We start from the raw sequence: 17,364 nt of genomic DNA on the forward strand, positions 1-17,364 counted from the left end.
TTTTTAAGTTTTTTTTTATGGATGGACTCAAAATGAACACATCCCATGCATAGCACCACAAGACCCACCAGTACCTCTCCTGGCATAATGTATACCGTCAAGAGTACATAAAGGAGCTCTCTAAACCTCACCACCACTGCCACGATTCAGGTTGTGTGTGCTTCCCCTAGCTGCAGCTCATGTTTGGCATTTTTAGTGGTCTTTGTAAAAAAAACAAAAACCGGGGTTTATATTTATTAATTTTACTCTTGTTACCGGTATGGCCAGTAGCATCCTCATGTTGCAGCCTGATGATAGTGTAAGCATGAAACTCAGAGTAGCGACCCACTAGCCTTGCTGGCCATTGTTGTTCTGTGAATGGAGTGTAAAGAATCAACTAGAGACTTGCTACTACAGTTGCGCTCGGTGAAATCCGACCCGTAGTGCAAAGCTGGCACCCTGGACCAGTTCCGATTACATCATTGTATGTGTACATGTGTACGTCCAGCCGCATTCGTGCCACTTCCAGGGCGTCAAGGGCCGTGCAAGCCGAGGACTCCAAATATGCACTCCGGGTCGGATTTCACCGAGCGCAACTGCAGTAACGGTCAGACTGACAGCAGAGGTTTCGGACAGACTGATAAAGCCTCTTGTACAGGCAAAACGAATTGCACAGATAGTCTAATACAAGTACTACTAGCCTGGGATAGATCCAGGATGCAGAGCACACACACACACACGTGGACACGCGAGTTGAAGAACAGATCGTAGACGGTAGTCCTCGTGCCATGCTGCACGGTGACGGGGTTGGTATTGCAGGACATGAGACGGACAACAAAACAATGGACAACAACACGACAAGAAATGGACAACAAGACAAACACCAGTAATCTGGCGATAAATAGTATAAGCGAATCGGAACATCAATTTGAACATACATGTATTCCCATTGATCATTTCGTAATGTCCGCTTCGCTTATACTATTTATCGCCTAAGATTTCATGTACGGTATAACGAGACTTCCCCGAATATAACAGTCAGGGTGCGTTCTAGTTATTGTCTCCTCGTCGCTTTGGACATGTCCAGGTGCTAGAAGAGCGCAACGTTATCTGATACGCGCTTCTTCCGTGTGCCCTCCTTTCGCCGACCGCCGCTTGCCTTCCCGTCCTTGCGCTGATTTCTGCGCGTTTGCTTGTGCTGCCGCCTGGCCGCCTCGTCTCGCACACGCTGGCGTATCGTGCTCTCGGCAATCTGGCCGCGCGGCTTGGCCAGGTGGACCACGGTCGGTTTGGGCTCGCGTTTCGGCCAATCGCGGTGAGGACGATACGCGTGGTTGTCGACCGCTTCCATGTCTTCATCATCCTCCTCGTCGTCGTCGTCATCGTCTTCTTCGCCGTCAGACGCACTGGTGGTGTTGTTGTGATCGCTATGCTCTTCTCCAGTGAGTGATGAGGTCGCAGACGTTGACTCACCACGCGTGCGCACACCTGAAGCCGCCCCGGCGTGGGCAGAGCTCTCCTCCTCATCTGCACTCACATCCTCTGCCTCTGCCTCCTCATTGTCATCCTCCTCATTGTCATCCTCCTCATTGTCATCCTCATCATCTTCACCGCTGCCACTGCCCTCCTCCTCACCAGCTGCCGTCGTCGTGATATCAGGGTTTTCCGTTCCCTCGCCGCCCTGGAGCACTCCTAGAGACTTGGATGCCTGCAAAGCACACAGACACACACAGACACACACAGACACACACACACACAGACACAGACACACACACAGACACACACACACACACACAGACACAAACACAGGGCAAAGGGAATTAAAACACACTCACAAGGTTTCTCAGGGCGACCACCGCAGACAATAATTAATTTTAAAAGCACATGAATATTGATGGGTATTTCGAATTAGGGGTGAAACGGTTCCATGTTTTTCATGTTCGGGTAACCTAATTCCAGCATAGTTTTCCAAGGTTCGGGTATCGGTTCCATACACTCTTTTCTCCAGACCGACAAAAAGCGTTTGTGACAATTATTTTTGAGAAATCATTTTTACGATCAAGAACGAGATCCATGTGCGAAGAAGGTAATGACCAGGAGAACCCTTTGGAAGGGCGGTGATCGTAAGGTAAGACATTTAAATCTTGAGTAGACTTGACGTGTACATGTATTTGTACGAGAACGAGATTTTTCGAGTTTCGGTTCGAAATTTCACGGAACGGGTACCCGATTATTTTGAGCTGGCGGTTCCAAAACCGGTTCCTTACCCGAACCGTTTCACCCCTATTTCGAATGCAATTTAGACAGGCCATTGAATCAAGTTTCTTGATTTGTGTAAAAATCACAATCGAATAACAGGTGCAACTACCAGTACCAACGGTCCGATTTCAAATGAATTTCTGCATGTTGTACACCGTGAATGCGGCATGACTAGTAGGAGGAGAGCTTAGGCTGCAACCACACTAGCTACAAAATCACGTACAAACCGCATTACAGTAGAAATCGTCATGGCGACGCGTGCGAAATGCAAAACGTGCTTTGTACTTGGTCCGACTTATTAAAATGTGCGCTTCACTTCAAAACTCAGGCATATGTACAAAGGAGCACCTGTACTAAAAAATCAACCAAGAGACGGTAGATAGATAACTACTGTGTCGTTTCTTGGCCTGACCTTCTAGTTTTCATCGCTGCTGGTGTCTCAGGGCGCATCTGCAAGTGCGTCAACCTGCAAAACGTCGACATTTTTTCATCTCCTCCAAGCTACACTGCGCTTCTTTGATTTTTTTCACTCCATAGGCACGCTTTAGGAGCTGCATCTACGCCTTGATCCTTGAAGGGTGGTGGCGTTCCTACGGATGCGGAAAACTCGGCCTCTATATAAAGAAACCGAGTCTCACGCGAACCGTGACATTTTTTTAATAGGTACGATTTCCACGATCGACTTCGCCTCCTCCTCGGGCAGTGCGACTACCAGAATGGTGGCTGTAGGTGTTTTCGCCTGAAGCTCCCATGACACCTACCTTCAAATGGGGCGAACAAGTAAACCACCACGCATAAAAAATCACTTCTGACCACCGTGTACCGCGCGCGCGCGTACTGAGTCTGATCTGTGTCGACATGTCATGCAGTCAGACCATGCGTGCTCTTCCCTGCCTGTTTCACGAATCCAATGGCACCGGAGACTGGTGATCTTGTGACGCATCGCGATCGCGGCTCCGAGGACTCCGCACCGTATCCGCCGGATAATTCACCCTTTCCGCGCTTCAGTTTTCCAGCCAGGTTGTCGCCTGAAAGTCGACCTCAAGGCCGGTTATTTATTTCAATCAACTACTCGACGATTTCTTCTGTGATCTTGATTCGTCGGCCGCCACATCATGAACGACTGCGAGAGAGATCAGCAAACTGGACGGAGCGATGCTGGTGCTTCCTGCACGAGTTTCTGGATGACGCGTTTGCTGAAATTCTGCCAAGGAAACAGCGATTGCAGCGATTTCAATCTGCCAGGAGGCACTCGAGAACGATCGCCCAGGAGGTTCTGGTACTCCGTGACAATCCCCCATCGTAGCGGGGTATTGATTTCAGCACCAGGCCTTCTCTGTGTTGCACGAGAAGCAACAGGAGGAGTCCTCTGACGACAAACTTTGGACGCAAAATGCTCGAGTCGACTAGGATCCTGAGCCGCTGCCTCCTTTGGAGTTGGAGCCATTTCTTCTTCAACATCACATGTTGACAACTGAATGATAGTGTTAGATAGCTGGAAAGTTTATTCCGTCCTGAGATTATTTTAATTTGTTCGGTTGATGTTCGAATCGAAACGCACATTTTTAAGTCGGACCAAGGAGGTTTTCCGGCACACCCCTGTAGAAAGCCACGTTTGTCGTTTTCGTTGTGTCCGCGCTCCATCTTCTGCGTACAACTTTTTTTCCACCTGGTCGTGGTACGCATCAGCATCAGCATACAGTCATTGTTTTTGAATTTCCCGGTCTTTTCCAGCACGTGGCACATGCTTTTTTTTGGTACGACAACGTCACATGCTGGTCGCGTGAAAACATTATCTATGCAGACCAAAAAGTGCAGTGTGGTTGCGTGCCGACTTGTACTGAGATATGCACGAAAATTCGTACTGTGATTTTTACGTAGTGTGGTTGCGGCCTAAGAGAGGAAGTATGGCTTGACATTACCTCTTCAAGTTTCGACTGGGAGTCCTTCGTGAAGCCACTCGCTGCAACCTCCACGTCCAAACTGCTATCCTTGCTGCGGGCCAGACATGGAGAGGTACAAATGGACAAGGAGAAGACAACAGCTATAACCTAGTCTTTACGTTGCATCGGAGAAATTGACAAAAACAGAAATGCACTGTCACAGCCTTGATGAGTACATGGCATTGCTCAGGAGGAAAGGGTCATGAGGAGAGTAATAGAAACCTACCTCCACTAGAACGTTTGTCACAAAATAGCCAGCTCTAATAGCCAACTCTAATAGCCACCTCTAATAGCCACCTCTAATAGCCACCTCTAATAGCCACCTCTAATAGCCACCTCTAATAGCCACCTCTAACATACCTGTCTCCAAAGTTCATGAAATGGATATGATTTTATTTTATTCTTTGTTTTCAGTAATTGCTATAGGCCAGAGACGGCTTGGAGAGTGTTGCTCAGGAGGAAAGGGTGATGAGGAGAGTAGTAGAAACCGACCTCCACTAGAACGTTTGTCACAAAATAGCCACCTCTAGCATACCTGTCTCCAAAGTTCATGAAATGGATATGGAACATTCCTCAATGCGGATGATTTTATTTTATTCTTTTTTCAGTAATTGCCGTAGGCCAGAGACGGCTTGGAGAGTGTTGCGAGGATGTATGGATAGGAAACGTGTTCAGCCTATACCCACCAGCCATTCAGTGGCTGCTTTCGATTATGCACTTGAATGTTCGATTATGCACTTGAATCGATTCATGAATCCATTCGCATGCATTCAAGTCGTTCGATTTTCATGTCATGAGCCCTGGAATCGATTCGGAATCCATTCACCCTATTCACATGGGGTGATGTGAATGGCATGAATCGATTCGCGTGCATAATCGAACATTCAAGTGCATAATCGAAAGCAGCCACTGAATGGCTGGTGGGTATAGGCTGAACACGTTTCCTATCCATACATCCTCGCAACACTCTCCAAGCCGTCTCTGGCCTACAGCAATTACTGAAAAAAAGAATAAAATAAACAGGCTGGTATGAAGACGGGCAGAGTGGGAGTACAATGTCACAACGCATAGCAGGTATTCCTGACACAGAGAGGAGCGTCGCAGTACCAGCACATGCGATACGAGTTGTATGGAATCAGCTTCGGGGGACGCCGTGTTATGTACACACATACATTGCTAATGTCAATGCCCCCCACACACATGCATACACACACACACACAAACACTCACTCTATGTCGGAGAACTTTGCCCACTCCTCGCTGGTGAATTCATATCGTTTCTCGAAGAAATCCCGCACACACTGCACATCGCGATCAAAGTACCTGGACAGGACAGAAACCGAGGAGAGTTTTCAACAGCGCAAACATGCATGTGTCAAATACACAACATGCGAACACCGTAACAAACTCTGATCGAAAGAAAAAAGGGGATCGGTGACGGATAGACAGCCTTCGAAGATCGTACTGAGCCCTCGTCTATAGACCGGTGACCTGTGATGAACAGACAACCTTTGAACATCGTGACAATTCTGGCCTTTAGAGAGAGGTGATCTGTGATGGGTACCGTAACAAACTCTGGTCTAAAGAGACAGGGGATCTGTGACGGATAGACACCCGTTGAACACCGTGACAAACTCTGGTCTAAAGAGACAGGGGATCCGTGAACACAGGTTGAAAGTACATGCTCCACACTAGGCCTACTTAACACTCCTACAGTACAAACATAATAATACTGGACAAAACAAAACAACAAGGACAATCAACGCTTGTTCGCTGCTGCTTCAAGTTTCATGCTCTCGCAATCATCAGGCAACATGAGGATGGGGTACCGACCATGCCGGTATATATGCCAGGAGAGGGTACGCTCTGCCTCCGTGGTGTTGAGCACTGTCAGCACACTGGCTACATCTTCCGCTAGAATACTGGACACACTTTGGCTCATTTCGTAAAGAAACGGTGCGCACAAAATCACTGTGATTCAATCCGTGCATGTGTCCAGGGTGAACTGGGTGCTTTCACGTCTGCTGTTGGTGCCTTGCAGATCAAAAAACCGTGCAACATCCATTTCATTACACAAATTTGTATACCGTAAAGTCTTGTATAAAAGCAGCGGCTTTGAAATTTCGCAGGCTTCTATATGAGGCAGGCTTCTATATGAGACAGGCTTCTATACAATACAGGTATTTCTATGTATAATAATAATAATAATACCACAGCACGCGTACAAAGGCCAAAGAACAATGCATGAGAATACACTGAAATTAAGCCAAGTCCGCTTCTGTCTCCAGTCAACAAAAAAACTCATCCATAAACAATGTCTGATCTCCATTTCGACTTGTCTGCAGCAAATGCTCGTGCTCCTTCTAGGTCGTTGGCATTCTTCAAAGGGATGTCGTGCCCTGCCAGGTCCTTCATGATGGTGGTAGGGAGAGTAGCCGCAGGACGGCCCCTTCGTCCACGTGACCCCGCTTGAAAATAGCAGGACATCGCAAGGCAAGGGGGTGACTGCTCACTCATCCTCAGCACATGGCCAGTGAGGCTACGGCGTCGCTTGGCAACAAGCTCCGACAGTGGCTGCGAGCCACATCTGGAATACAGATCATCATTCGTAATTCTGTCTGGATATCGCACTCCCACCAGGTTTCTGAGCTGTCGGCGGTGAAAACAGTCCAGACGCTGAAAGACTGCCTGGGGTACTCCCCAAGTCTCACAGTTGTAAAGGAGGACAGGCAGCACAAGCGAGCTGTACAGCTTGAGCCTGGACCTTTCTGACACATGCTTGCGCCGCAGCCAGAGGCTGCACATACTACCGTATGCCTGGGATGCCAGAGAAATCCGCTGTCGATATCCTCAGTGCCCCCCATAAGAGAGCCAAGCTGCCTGATGCTCCGCCAGGATGAATCGCCTGACGTAAAGTGCACCCATTCCGTTTTTTGCTCATTTACTTTTAGGTTCCAAGACTGCAGTGTCGAGGATATGGCGGGTAGTGATTCCTCGAGCCAAGGTTTGCTGGTAGAGTAGAACGTTATGTCATCAGCGTACCCGGTTTCTGGAGGGATGTCTCCATCAGTTATAGGTCGCTGTGGGAGTCTTGGGCGACATTCTTGCAGGGCGGCTTCAAGGTAACAGACGAACAGCACGGGACTTAGACTGTCCCCCTGGGGCGTGCCGATGGTGGTATGGAATGCCTTGGAAGTGGAGCTGCACATACGAACAGATATGGTGGTGCCATACAGAAGATGCTGTATCATGTGGACTTCATCGCGGCCAAGGAACGAGCTCATAACATCCAGGAGCTTGGCTCTGTTGATGGTGTCAAATGCCTTTGACATGTCTAGCCCCAAGGCATGACACTCCCACACGTACCTCTGTGACTTGGCCGATAACCAACGTTGGGTGAACACGACATCACTCGTTCCCCTTGCAGCTCGAAATCCCGACGAGGTGGGTTTCTATGTATGTAAACACGAAAACCAGGCTTATGTGTGATTTGATGGGCCCAAATTTGCGGCTTTTATTCAAGACTTTACGGTACATTGTGTAGACATTGCACTACTGTGCAGCTGGTCAATACAGCAGCAGCAGCAGCAGGTGTGACATTGAAGCAGTCCTCAACTGTACACAGTGTACCTTCTCGATGCGCTTACAACACGCTCAGCTGACTGAGCTGATGCGCTTACAACACGCTCAGCTGACTGAGCTGATCACTTCTACACAAGTATATCTTGGCCCACCTCTGCATAGAGGTTGCGCAAATGACATCATCGTATGACATCATTGCATCTGTTTGTACGGACTGGAAAAACCATGTACCAGTGTTCGTGACGCTACTCCATACACATACACACAGCCCAGATGGTGACACACACTACACTAAATCACACGCTCTCAACATACCATTCAGCGTTCAGATGGGACGTGGACACCATCTGCGGGAAGTCGATAAGTGTTATCTTGCCTGGTGCGGATGAACAACAAACACACATACGCGCGCGCGCGCACACACACACACACACACACACACACACACACACACACACACACACACACACACACACACACACACACACACACACACACACACACACATACATACGCATACACACACCCATGCGCGCGCACGCACACACACACAAACACACACTCGCACACGCACACACAAATGCACACGCACATACACACACATACACACAAATGCACACGCACACACACACACACACACACACACACACACACACACACACACATACATACGCATACACACACCCATGCGCGCGCACGCACACACACACACTCGCACACACAAATGCACACACATACACACAAATGCACACGCACACACACACACACACACACACACACACACATTCCGGGTACACATAGACAAAGCAAAGTGAAACCGACGTGAATGAGATGGTACGTAACATGGACAGCGGCAAACCCTATTACTATGTGTCTTTCCCGTTCAAAACGTATGGACAGGCAATCACGTCAGTACACACGCAAGCAAGAATTCAAGCACACCGGGCAGCAGCAGTATCAAAGAAGGGAAACAAATACTCTAATTTCAGAAATTTTCGGTCCTCAATATTTTCGGTATGAGGGCAAAAGGCCAGGTTAGGTGAACAGAAAATTTCGGTACAGAGAAGCAGTTCCCTATTGGATTATGTGTGTTGGTGTTTGTTCGGTGTATTGACATTTTAGGTATGAAGCAGACGCAACGAAAGTACCGAAAATAAAAGTACACCGAAAATTTGTGAAATTACAGTAGCATACAGGCTTCAGGTGTACTAATTTAGAATTAGGTAATCAGCATTCCACTCACATACAGTGCATACTCCAGTGGCATTTAGGTGCCTGGTTTCTCTATCGAAATTACGGAAATTAGTTACACCGAGAGCGGAGTCCTCCGGTCCGATAGAGTGCTCAATGCAGAAGCAGAGCAGTAGCACACGAGTCATGGATCAGTTGTCTGAAGATTGCCATCTGGCATGACACTATTAGTGACAGCAAACCAGACGTGTGATACTCTGCGACTCGTGTGAAATTAATTACACCTAAAATAATGTGTTATCCTGTCTCGCCCACCCTGTGCACGAATGCGTACGGGTGCTTGTCACTTGCCACTTGCCACTGCTGTTCTTAAACAAATACTCACCGGCTTCGTTGATCATCAAGTTGAATTCGTTGAAGTCGCCATGAATGAGACCCACTGAGCCCAGACGTAGCAGCAGTTTCATCAGAGTCTCGTACCTCTCCTCCGGCTGATGCATTTCATTAACCTGTAAACTAAGTCCAAAAAAATGCCAGACAGAAACGCCATCGTGAGAAGGATGGACTCAAGAGAGGCAAGGATGATTTTACGGCGAAAAAAAGGACCAAGGAACTACAAGTTACGCTATAATGTCCACTAACAGCAGTTACTGTAGTTGCAGAACGCCAGCACCGTCCATCAGGTGTCACCGTCCATCAGGTGTCGTGCAATGTTATCGCATGAGCTGATTGCCAAGTACATGTAACTGGCGGGGTTCGCGGATATTATAGCGTAACTTGCAGTTCCTTGGACCAACGTGAGAGTAAATATTTTCGAACAACACTAGCAGCAGCAGCAGCAGCAGCAGCAGCAGCAGCAGCAGCAGCAGCAGCAGCAGCAGCAGCAGCAGCAGCAGCAGCAGCAGCAGCAGCAGCAGCAGCAGCAGCAGCAGCAGCAGCAGCAGCAGCAAAAGTTACCAGTAATACATGGTCAAGTAGGAGAATGGGCAAAGGTGCTAACATCAATCCAAAGGAGTTGAAATAATTCTTTGTTCCCATCTTCAATAGGTCCGTCAAATAGTAGTACAGTCAGACCTCGCTTATCCGGTCCTCATTTATCCGGATCCCTCGCCATCCGGAAGAAAATTGTCGGTCACCGATTTACAGCAATGCTATGCACACACACAGTGTGTGTTTTCGATTATCCGGTTCCCTCGCCCATCCGGATATTTTTGTGGAAAACGGATGTGTGCGGTTAAGCGAGGTCTGACTGTAATAGGTTTTTTTCATTTGACCCGACGAGACTACACGACGCTTGCTGATCACGGCACGAACAGTTCACCAGCCACACTCCACGAAAGCAAGCGTTGTGTGGTCTCGTCGGGTCAAATGAAAAAAAACCTATTACCAAAGGAGTTGAACCAAAGTATAGTAGTGGTGTTCAAGCAAGAGTACCCAAGCAAATGTACCCTACTACAGTCCATTTCAAAACTATAGACGCGTACCTAGGCAAAAACCGTTATGCCAGCAACTATACCACATAAAATCTGTGATCACTTTGTGCATATTTTTTTCCAAATCGGGCGTCTGTTATCCAATCGTTTAGAAACTATATGAGAGTAATTGTGGAGTGGACCTGAGCAATATTCCGAAAACTATTCTCAAAAAGTCATAGCCAAATTTGAAATATTTCAAACACCCTACGCGTCTATAGTTTTGAAATGCACTGTACAGGCAGTTAGCTAACGTACAGAGGAAACCCGTCGACCAGCTCCATTACAACACAATGGCGATTGAAGTCGATTGGCTCCGGAACAGGAAACCCGCGATTGTGTAGCGCCTGTTGCACAGACAGACAGACGCACACACACACACACAGGCACAGAAACAGACACAAAGACAGACAGACAGACAGACAGACAGACAGACACACACACACATTGCAAATATAAATCATGACATGAGTATTGGAGTAACGACACACGGATTGGATCATATTATTTGGATGCGCTTGACAACAACCAATTTTAGCAGCGACACTACTGGTCAGTGAGACAACGAGAGTGGCCGGCCAGCGGCTTGTCCATCAACTTTTTCAACACTATCGGAGCCATCAGCAGACCCATCAACAGCGAAACCAGCACCACCACCACCATCATCATCAGCAGCAGAATAGGCAATAACAGCAACAAGAAGTACAAGAAGAAGAAGAACAACGACAGCCGTAGTAAAACACCGTAAAGAGTGTAAAATAAAATATAAAAAAATTTCACGGTTCTGAGACTCGGCTGGAAGCCGAGTTTTCCGCATCCGAGTTTTCCGCATCCGTCCGTAGGAACGCCACCACCCTCTAGGATCAAGGCGCAGAAAGAAAAAAAGAGTATAAGCTCACCTTCATATACGCATACTCTTTAACAGCCGAGAGATGTGACAGGTAATGCCAGGGTAGGTGGCTCTTGTGACCGTGGTAGTCACGTTTGTTCTTCAACTGGCGAAACGACGTACGGCCGAGTCTGCAAACAAGAACACGCACAGCGTACAATTTAACAAACAAACAACACACTCACTCACACACCGCTCTGCCCCATGCCTCACACCACATATCCATTCAGGGTAAAGACAAGCCCTTACCGGTGAATTTTTAGAGCGTATTGATCGCCTTGCTCGTTAGCTACGATGTAGATGTCTGCAGGAGCATATAATAGACAACAGGCAAACAATCATACCGGTGGAAAGCAAGGCCATCACTATGCCAAATAATCTTTTCTGACGATGGGCGACTGGCCCGAAACGTTTTTTCCCGACATCATTAATAAAAGAATTTTCATCTAAAGAGTGAATAGCAACTAAATAGAGCGGTTGTCAGTTGACAAAACCCCTTTTATTTAAAATCATCTTTTCGAACAAAATACATGAAAAAATAGGTTATGTTCCTCTACTGCTGTAAAAGCCATTATTCTAACGAGGCGCATATATAACGATTTCCCAAAATTGACTGGTTTACGTGTACCAAAGGTAACGATTCTCACTCATTCTCAACGCTCAGTAGTACAGTATATGTATCGATTTCTGTAGAATGATTTCTATTTTAACGACAGATTTCTCCTCGTTAAATCGTTAGAGTTAGCACTTTGTTATATATAATTATGGCTTTTACAGTATTGCCGAAGGCGCAACATAATTTCTGGATCCTTGACAAGTCCAACAATTTCGCGGCTGGAGTTTGTATTCCGTCAAACCGACTTTTCCGGACGCGTATGGCAAGAACGTCGCCGCCACCATCAAATGAGCGGGGTGGGTGCCAGAAAAACCGGGACCCAAACGAGGACGGCATAGCTCAGTGCGTCGTCGGTATGCATGGAGCACATTGCAATCAGTGTACAGTAAAACCAAGAGTACATACCCCCGCGCGCCACACATAAGCGCCTCCAAATGGCACTTGTTCATAAATCGCGCAGGCTCATTGGAGCATCACTTTTGACAGCGATGTCCCAATGCAGCGCCACTTTTTTGATGTTTCACTAAGTGCAGCGCTACTCTTGAGGCAGTACGCTAAACACCGCACTTTATCACGCTCTATAATACTGTGGTTCATTCTATGGAGGTCACTCTTTGCCGGACAATCCTTCAAAGTTACTATGGCTCTACCGTGCAAAACAACGAAAGGCGGGGAAGGCGCTTCGTGCAACGGCTATATCTATAGAAAGGACAAACGGAAGAGAGACGGGACCACCACGTGGCGGTGTACTGAAGCTGCTTGCAGAGGGAGGCTAAAGACAACGGAAGTGTTGCTGCAAGACGAAGAAGACTCGTCCCCGGAAGAAGTGGGAGAGCACCATCACCCTCCAAATCCTGAGGCAACTCAAGTCCGTGGGATAGTGACAAGAATGAAACAAAGAGCCAGACAGGAATCCCTTTCTATTCCTTCTATTTACCGGGAAGATGCAGCGAACATCGCCCCAAACGTTGCCGCTGCCATTCCGTCCTTTCATTCACTGGACGCCAGCCTCTATAGATGTAGGCGAGAACGCTATCCGCCTTTGCCGCAGACCAGGGCGGCCATAGTCGTGGCAGACAGTTTCCGCAACACTGTAAACGGCGAACGATTCTTCCTTGCTGGCTTGAATGGCAACGACATCACACTGGTGTTTGTGTCGGATGCAGATTTGGGTTTGGGATTGTGGAACAGTGAAGAGTGGTTTATCGACAGTACCTTCAAAGCAGCGCCCCTCCTCTTCATGCAGCTCGTAACAATCCATTGCATGAGCGGAAACAAATACCTACCCTTGGTTTATGCTCCTTTTTCAAGGAAGACTAGGCAAGCTTACACTGATCTACTTCAGTGTTTGAAAGATGCAGCTAATGAATGTGGCCTTGTGCTGCAGCTCAATGCGATCATCAGCGATTTCGAGTCACGATTGGCACCCGCTATCACAGCAGAGTTTCCCGACGCAATCCATCGTGGATGCTCCTTCCCCATCGCCCACCAACACTTCAGGCATTAGTCCGACTGTCCGTATACGAGTTGAGCGGACACTGCAAGTCTTTTGGACAGTGCTAGCGGATCAAATCGAACTAACTACCTTGAATGAAGTTTAGTCTTCTACATGTCCTGGAGTAGATTCCAGACTCGTTGTTCTTCCTCCACACGCTGTCAAAGTTGTTTACCTGTATCAATATACTGCAGTGTTGAGTGGAGACTGGAGACACATGTGAAGGTTAGTACCTGGAGCCGGGTACCGACTCGTTCATGATCCGTGGAAGACTCGGTTCGAAACACAATTGCACTAAACAATTTGTATTCTCTCTTCCCTTTTCTCAGACTCGACAGCGGACTTGTGAACATCACACAGAGCCCTGACTCTACGTTGCAACATTGCAAGCAGAGAACTGCGGATGTGTGGGTGTACACATTTCAGCAGTATTTTAAGTATTGACGTGGAAAGTGTCGCGGTGTTGGGCCAGCGCTGTGAAAAGCTACGCTGTCAAGAGTCAGTGTTGCAGAGAGTGTCGCGGTGTTAGGCCAGCGCTGTGAAAAGCTACGCTGTCAAGAGTCAGTGTTGCAGAGAGTGTCGCGGTGTTGAGCCAGCGCCGCAAAAAGTAGTGCTCCATTAAGAGGCGCTCATGTATGCTGCGCAATAAAAGTTGCGCTGAAGTGAGGCCAGATCAGTGAAACAAGTCAGTCCATTGCCGGGAGACGCATTTTACTACATTGTAAGGTGTGGGCGCTTTCCAACCCAATTTAGGCAGAAGCGAGCTGCGCATATTGAGAAAGGAATTACTCCTGAACGGTTGGTACATTTTATCGCATTCCCAACTCATCACAACCATGCGCTCTCAGCCGAACCATACAGACATCAGCAAGGACACTTCCGTTGAGAGATAATATTGTTCCACGCCTCTAGACAGCTGTTGGCACATGTAAAAGGAAATCGTGTGAAACATAATGTCAAGTATTACCAAGAGTCCATAACCCCCAGAGTGTGCAACGCCACATAAATCTCTGTCACGACTCGCTTTCAACATTACGTCATTTTCATGTAGCTGCGCGTGCAGGCCGCGACATTCGCTACATGAAAATGACGTAATGTTGAAAACGAGTCGTGACAAGACCCTATCGCGCGTTGCACACTCTGGGGGATGTGGACTCTTGGTATTACGACGAAAACAAGGTAAACGAGACTTACCTGATTCCTTTCCAATCCCGATCTGCTCACCAACGGAGTAGATTTTCCCCCGGCTGACAAGATTCTTCAGCGCCAGGAAATCATAGCCAGTGAACGTCAGACGATATCCCTCGCCTAGGAAATAGTACACACAGACATAGGCACACAGACACACACATAGGCACACAGACACAGACAGATAAACACACACACACACGTTTCTACTTGCTCCCGGCCAGAAACTGATCACATGGGTCTACTCAGGAGGACGAAGGAAAATACCCAGCGGGAGTAAGGTAACTCAATCTACTATTGAATCACCCAGCAGACCGCATCACATGTTTATTGGCACTATGTCATCGTGATTGTGGAATAATAAAATAAATAATAAATAAACCGACCACCCTATCCAAACCTACATGTGGGCTTGGCAGTAAGATCATATTCCCCAGTAAACATAATACCTTTTAACTCGGATGGCGAGCCAAGGAAAAAATTGTAAAATGTGGGCACAAGTTTTGCGATCGAGTCCACCAAATTAAACCACTTGTCAGTTTTGTACCACAAATACAGCACCGGTACTACTATTACTTGAGACCTGTACATTGTAGTGGTGTGGGTTGCAAATCTTGTGAGTCTGAAATGGATTCAACAGCACCACTATCAGCACACACAAATACATCTACTCAAGTGCCCCATTGGTGAACACGTGTGTGGACATGAGCTTTAACTAAGTTCAAGTATGCCGGTACGTAAGTGCGTGTGCGCGCACATGCATACACACGCGCGCACGCATACACACACACACGCACGGACGCACACACACACACGCACGAACGCACACACGCATTCACACACACACACACACGTACACACACACATGCATACACACACATGCATACACACGCACGCACACGCACACACACATACGCACACACAAACACCCATGCAAACACCCATGCATGCAAGAGTGCATCCGTAGGCACCGTACCTTTCTTCCCATGGCTGTAGAAAAGTAGACGTTTGTGCACTAGATCGCGCAGGATCTTCGGGCAGCCACCATGCTTGAGTTTGGCATGGCTGGAGACGAGGCCACTGGGTACAATGGCATGATTACGCATGCCTTTCTCCACCTAACAGTTACAAAAGAGAGAAGTTAAGTTTGAACATCCGCGTTACCACCGGCTTACGATTGTGTTGAGAAACACAACCAGCTTAGAGAAGTTTCGCTCATGCCAGGCCACCACTATGCCTAATTACACCAGGGTGGCAGATGCAGCGCCACAAACGGTTACAATAACAGCAATATTCAATAACAGTACAAACAACAACAGACGTTGTAATAAAAGCACCAGCAGTAGCAGTAGCAGTAACCGCAATAGGCCGCTAAAGGAAGTGGACAAGGGATGCCAAATAAAGGACAACAACTCTGAAACACAACGCGTACAAAAAGCCTGGACCAACAGATCTCTGTTGAAGTGTGCGGCATCCATGGAACCTATTGCCAGTATCTGCCATGCTTTGTCACTTTTTAGTCCGTGACACAGACATCTCTGCCCGAGACTGGGGTGGTGAGCGGTGGTTGGGACGACTGACTGCCATCGGAGTTGGTGTATCGGAGCGCAGAGGGGTCGGAATCAACGGAGCTTGGGAGTTGCTGAAGAGTATGGAGGCGGAGTGGTGGCATTGCTCACTTTGGCTACTCTTCTTTGCTTCTTGGCCAGTTCCTTTGTGCCTGTATTCCACCTTCATGAACACACCCTACTTGAGATGGGCCGGTACGTACATAATTATTACTGACGGTACGTCAACAAATATTCCGTGCACGTTTGTTTTCGGCTATTTTCGGCCTGAAATTTGTTGCGGCCGAAATTTTGTTTCGTAGCGTTGCACAATGCAACCAGAGACTAGTTGACAGCAGCCCGGTCCCGCGATAACATGCACCGTATGGAGTCGTGCTCACGGCGTGTCCTCCACCTTGGGATATCATGTTATCATCCTCATACTGATACATGTACAATGATGCACCTGGTGAAAGGTACAACCAGGCTTACAGCGTATACTAGTACCAAAAGTATACAAGCTCCCAGAAGCAGATTATCTACTCTTGCTTATACTCAATCTGCGGGCAGAACTGTTTCGCCCCTTGTGGACTCGTCAGCGCAGCACAGAGGAAATGAAGCCGAACCTGATAGCAATGAAAAATAAATTTTCCAAAGCCAGTACCAGGTCCGAACGTGCCTTGCCAGAGTGCTCAAACGGACAAGTCAGTGAGCTCTGCACACTCTTGCTTATACAATGGTAGAGCCGCACTTTTTCCCATTCTGTAATTTTCTCAGTGCAAATTCCGTAGCAGGCTATCGACTACAACACAGACGCATGAAGCCTATCTGTTTACTCTCGCGGCGCTTCGCCATGAGAAAATGTCAGCTAAAATATCCACAAACATAGAAAATCAAAGTTCTTACCGCTGCGAGTACTCTGAAGTCATCTTTGGACATGTAGCGCAGTGCGGACACATCTAGCTTGCCCATGGCTGGCTTGACACAACAGGCCGAGATAAAAGTCGCTCGATACTGACCTTGCTCGAGAAGACTATAGCGTTTTATCTAGCTGGAAGTGGAAATACAAAAGCCTCTGAACTGAGCTTGAGATACTGTGCTGTATTTTTTGTTTTATTGGAGTTTTGAAGGAAAAGAAATGATTGATGATTATCACTGCACATGATCATATCGTGCATCATCATCATCAAGAGTGCATAAACA

General features: G+C 47.6%; 1 protein-coding gene across 1 annotated transcript; it reads right to left on the reverse strand.

Moving 5' to 3' along the window:
• Positions 1 to 605: 605 nt before the first annotated feature.
• On the reverse strand, positions 606 to 17,279 carry LOC135819936 (uncharacterized). Its single transcript, XM_065333235.1, has 11 exons — positions 17,068 to 17,279; positions 15,591 to 15,732; positions 14,621 to 14,734; positions 11,565 to 11,619; positions 11,326 to 11,446; positions 10,685 to 10,773; positions 9,340 to 9,470; positions 8,079 to 8,139; positions 5,412 to 5,504; positions 4,161 to 4,233; positions 606 to 1,687 (listed from the first exon to the last, which is right to left on the reverse strand). Exons 1-11 carry the CDS (start codon positions 17,131 to 17,133, stop codon positions 1,070 to 1,072), a joined length of 1,563 nt encoding a protein of 520 aa, XP_065189307.1. The 5' UTR covers positions 17,134 to 17,279; the 3' UTR covers positions 606 to 1,069.
• Between the last annotated feature and the right edge of the window lie 85 nt (positions 17,280 to 17,364).

Source organism: Sycon ciliatum, chromosome 6 (assembly GCF_964019385.1).
Source record: "Sycon ciliatum chromosome 6, ocSycCili1.1, whole genome shotgun sequence".
NCBI classification, from domain to species: domain Eukaryota; kingdom Metazoa; phylum Porifera; class Calcarea; order Leucosolenida; family Sycettidae; genus Sycon; species Sycon ciliatum.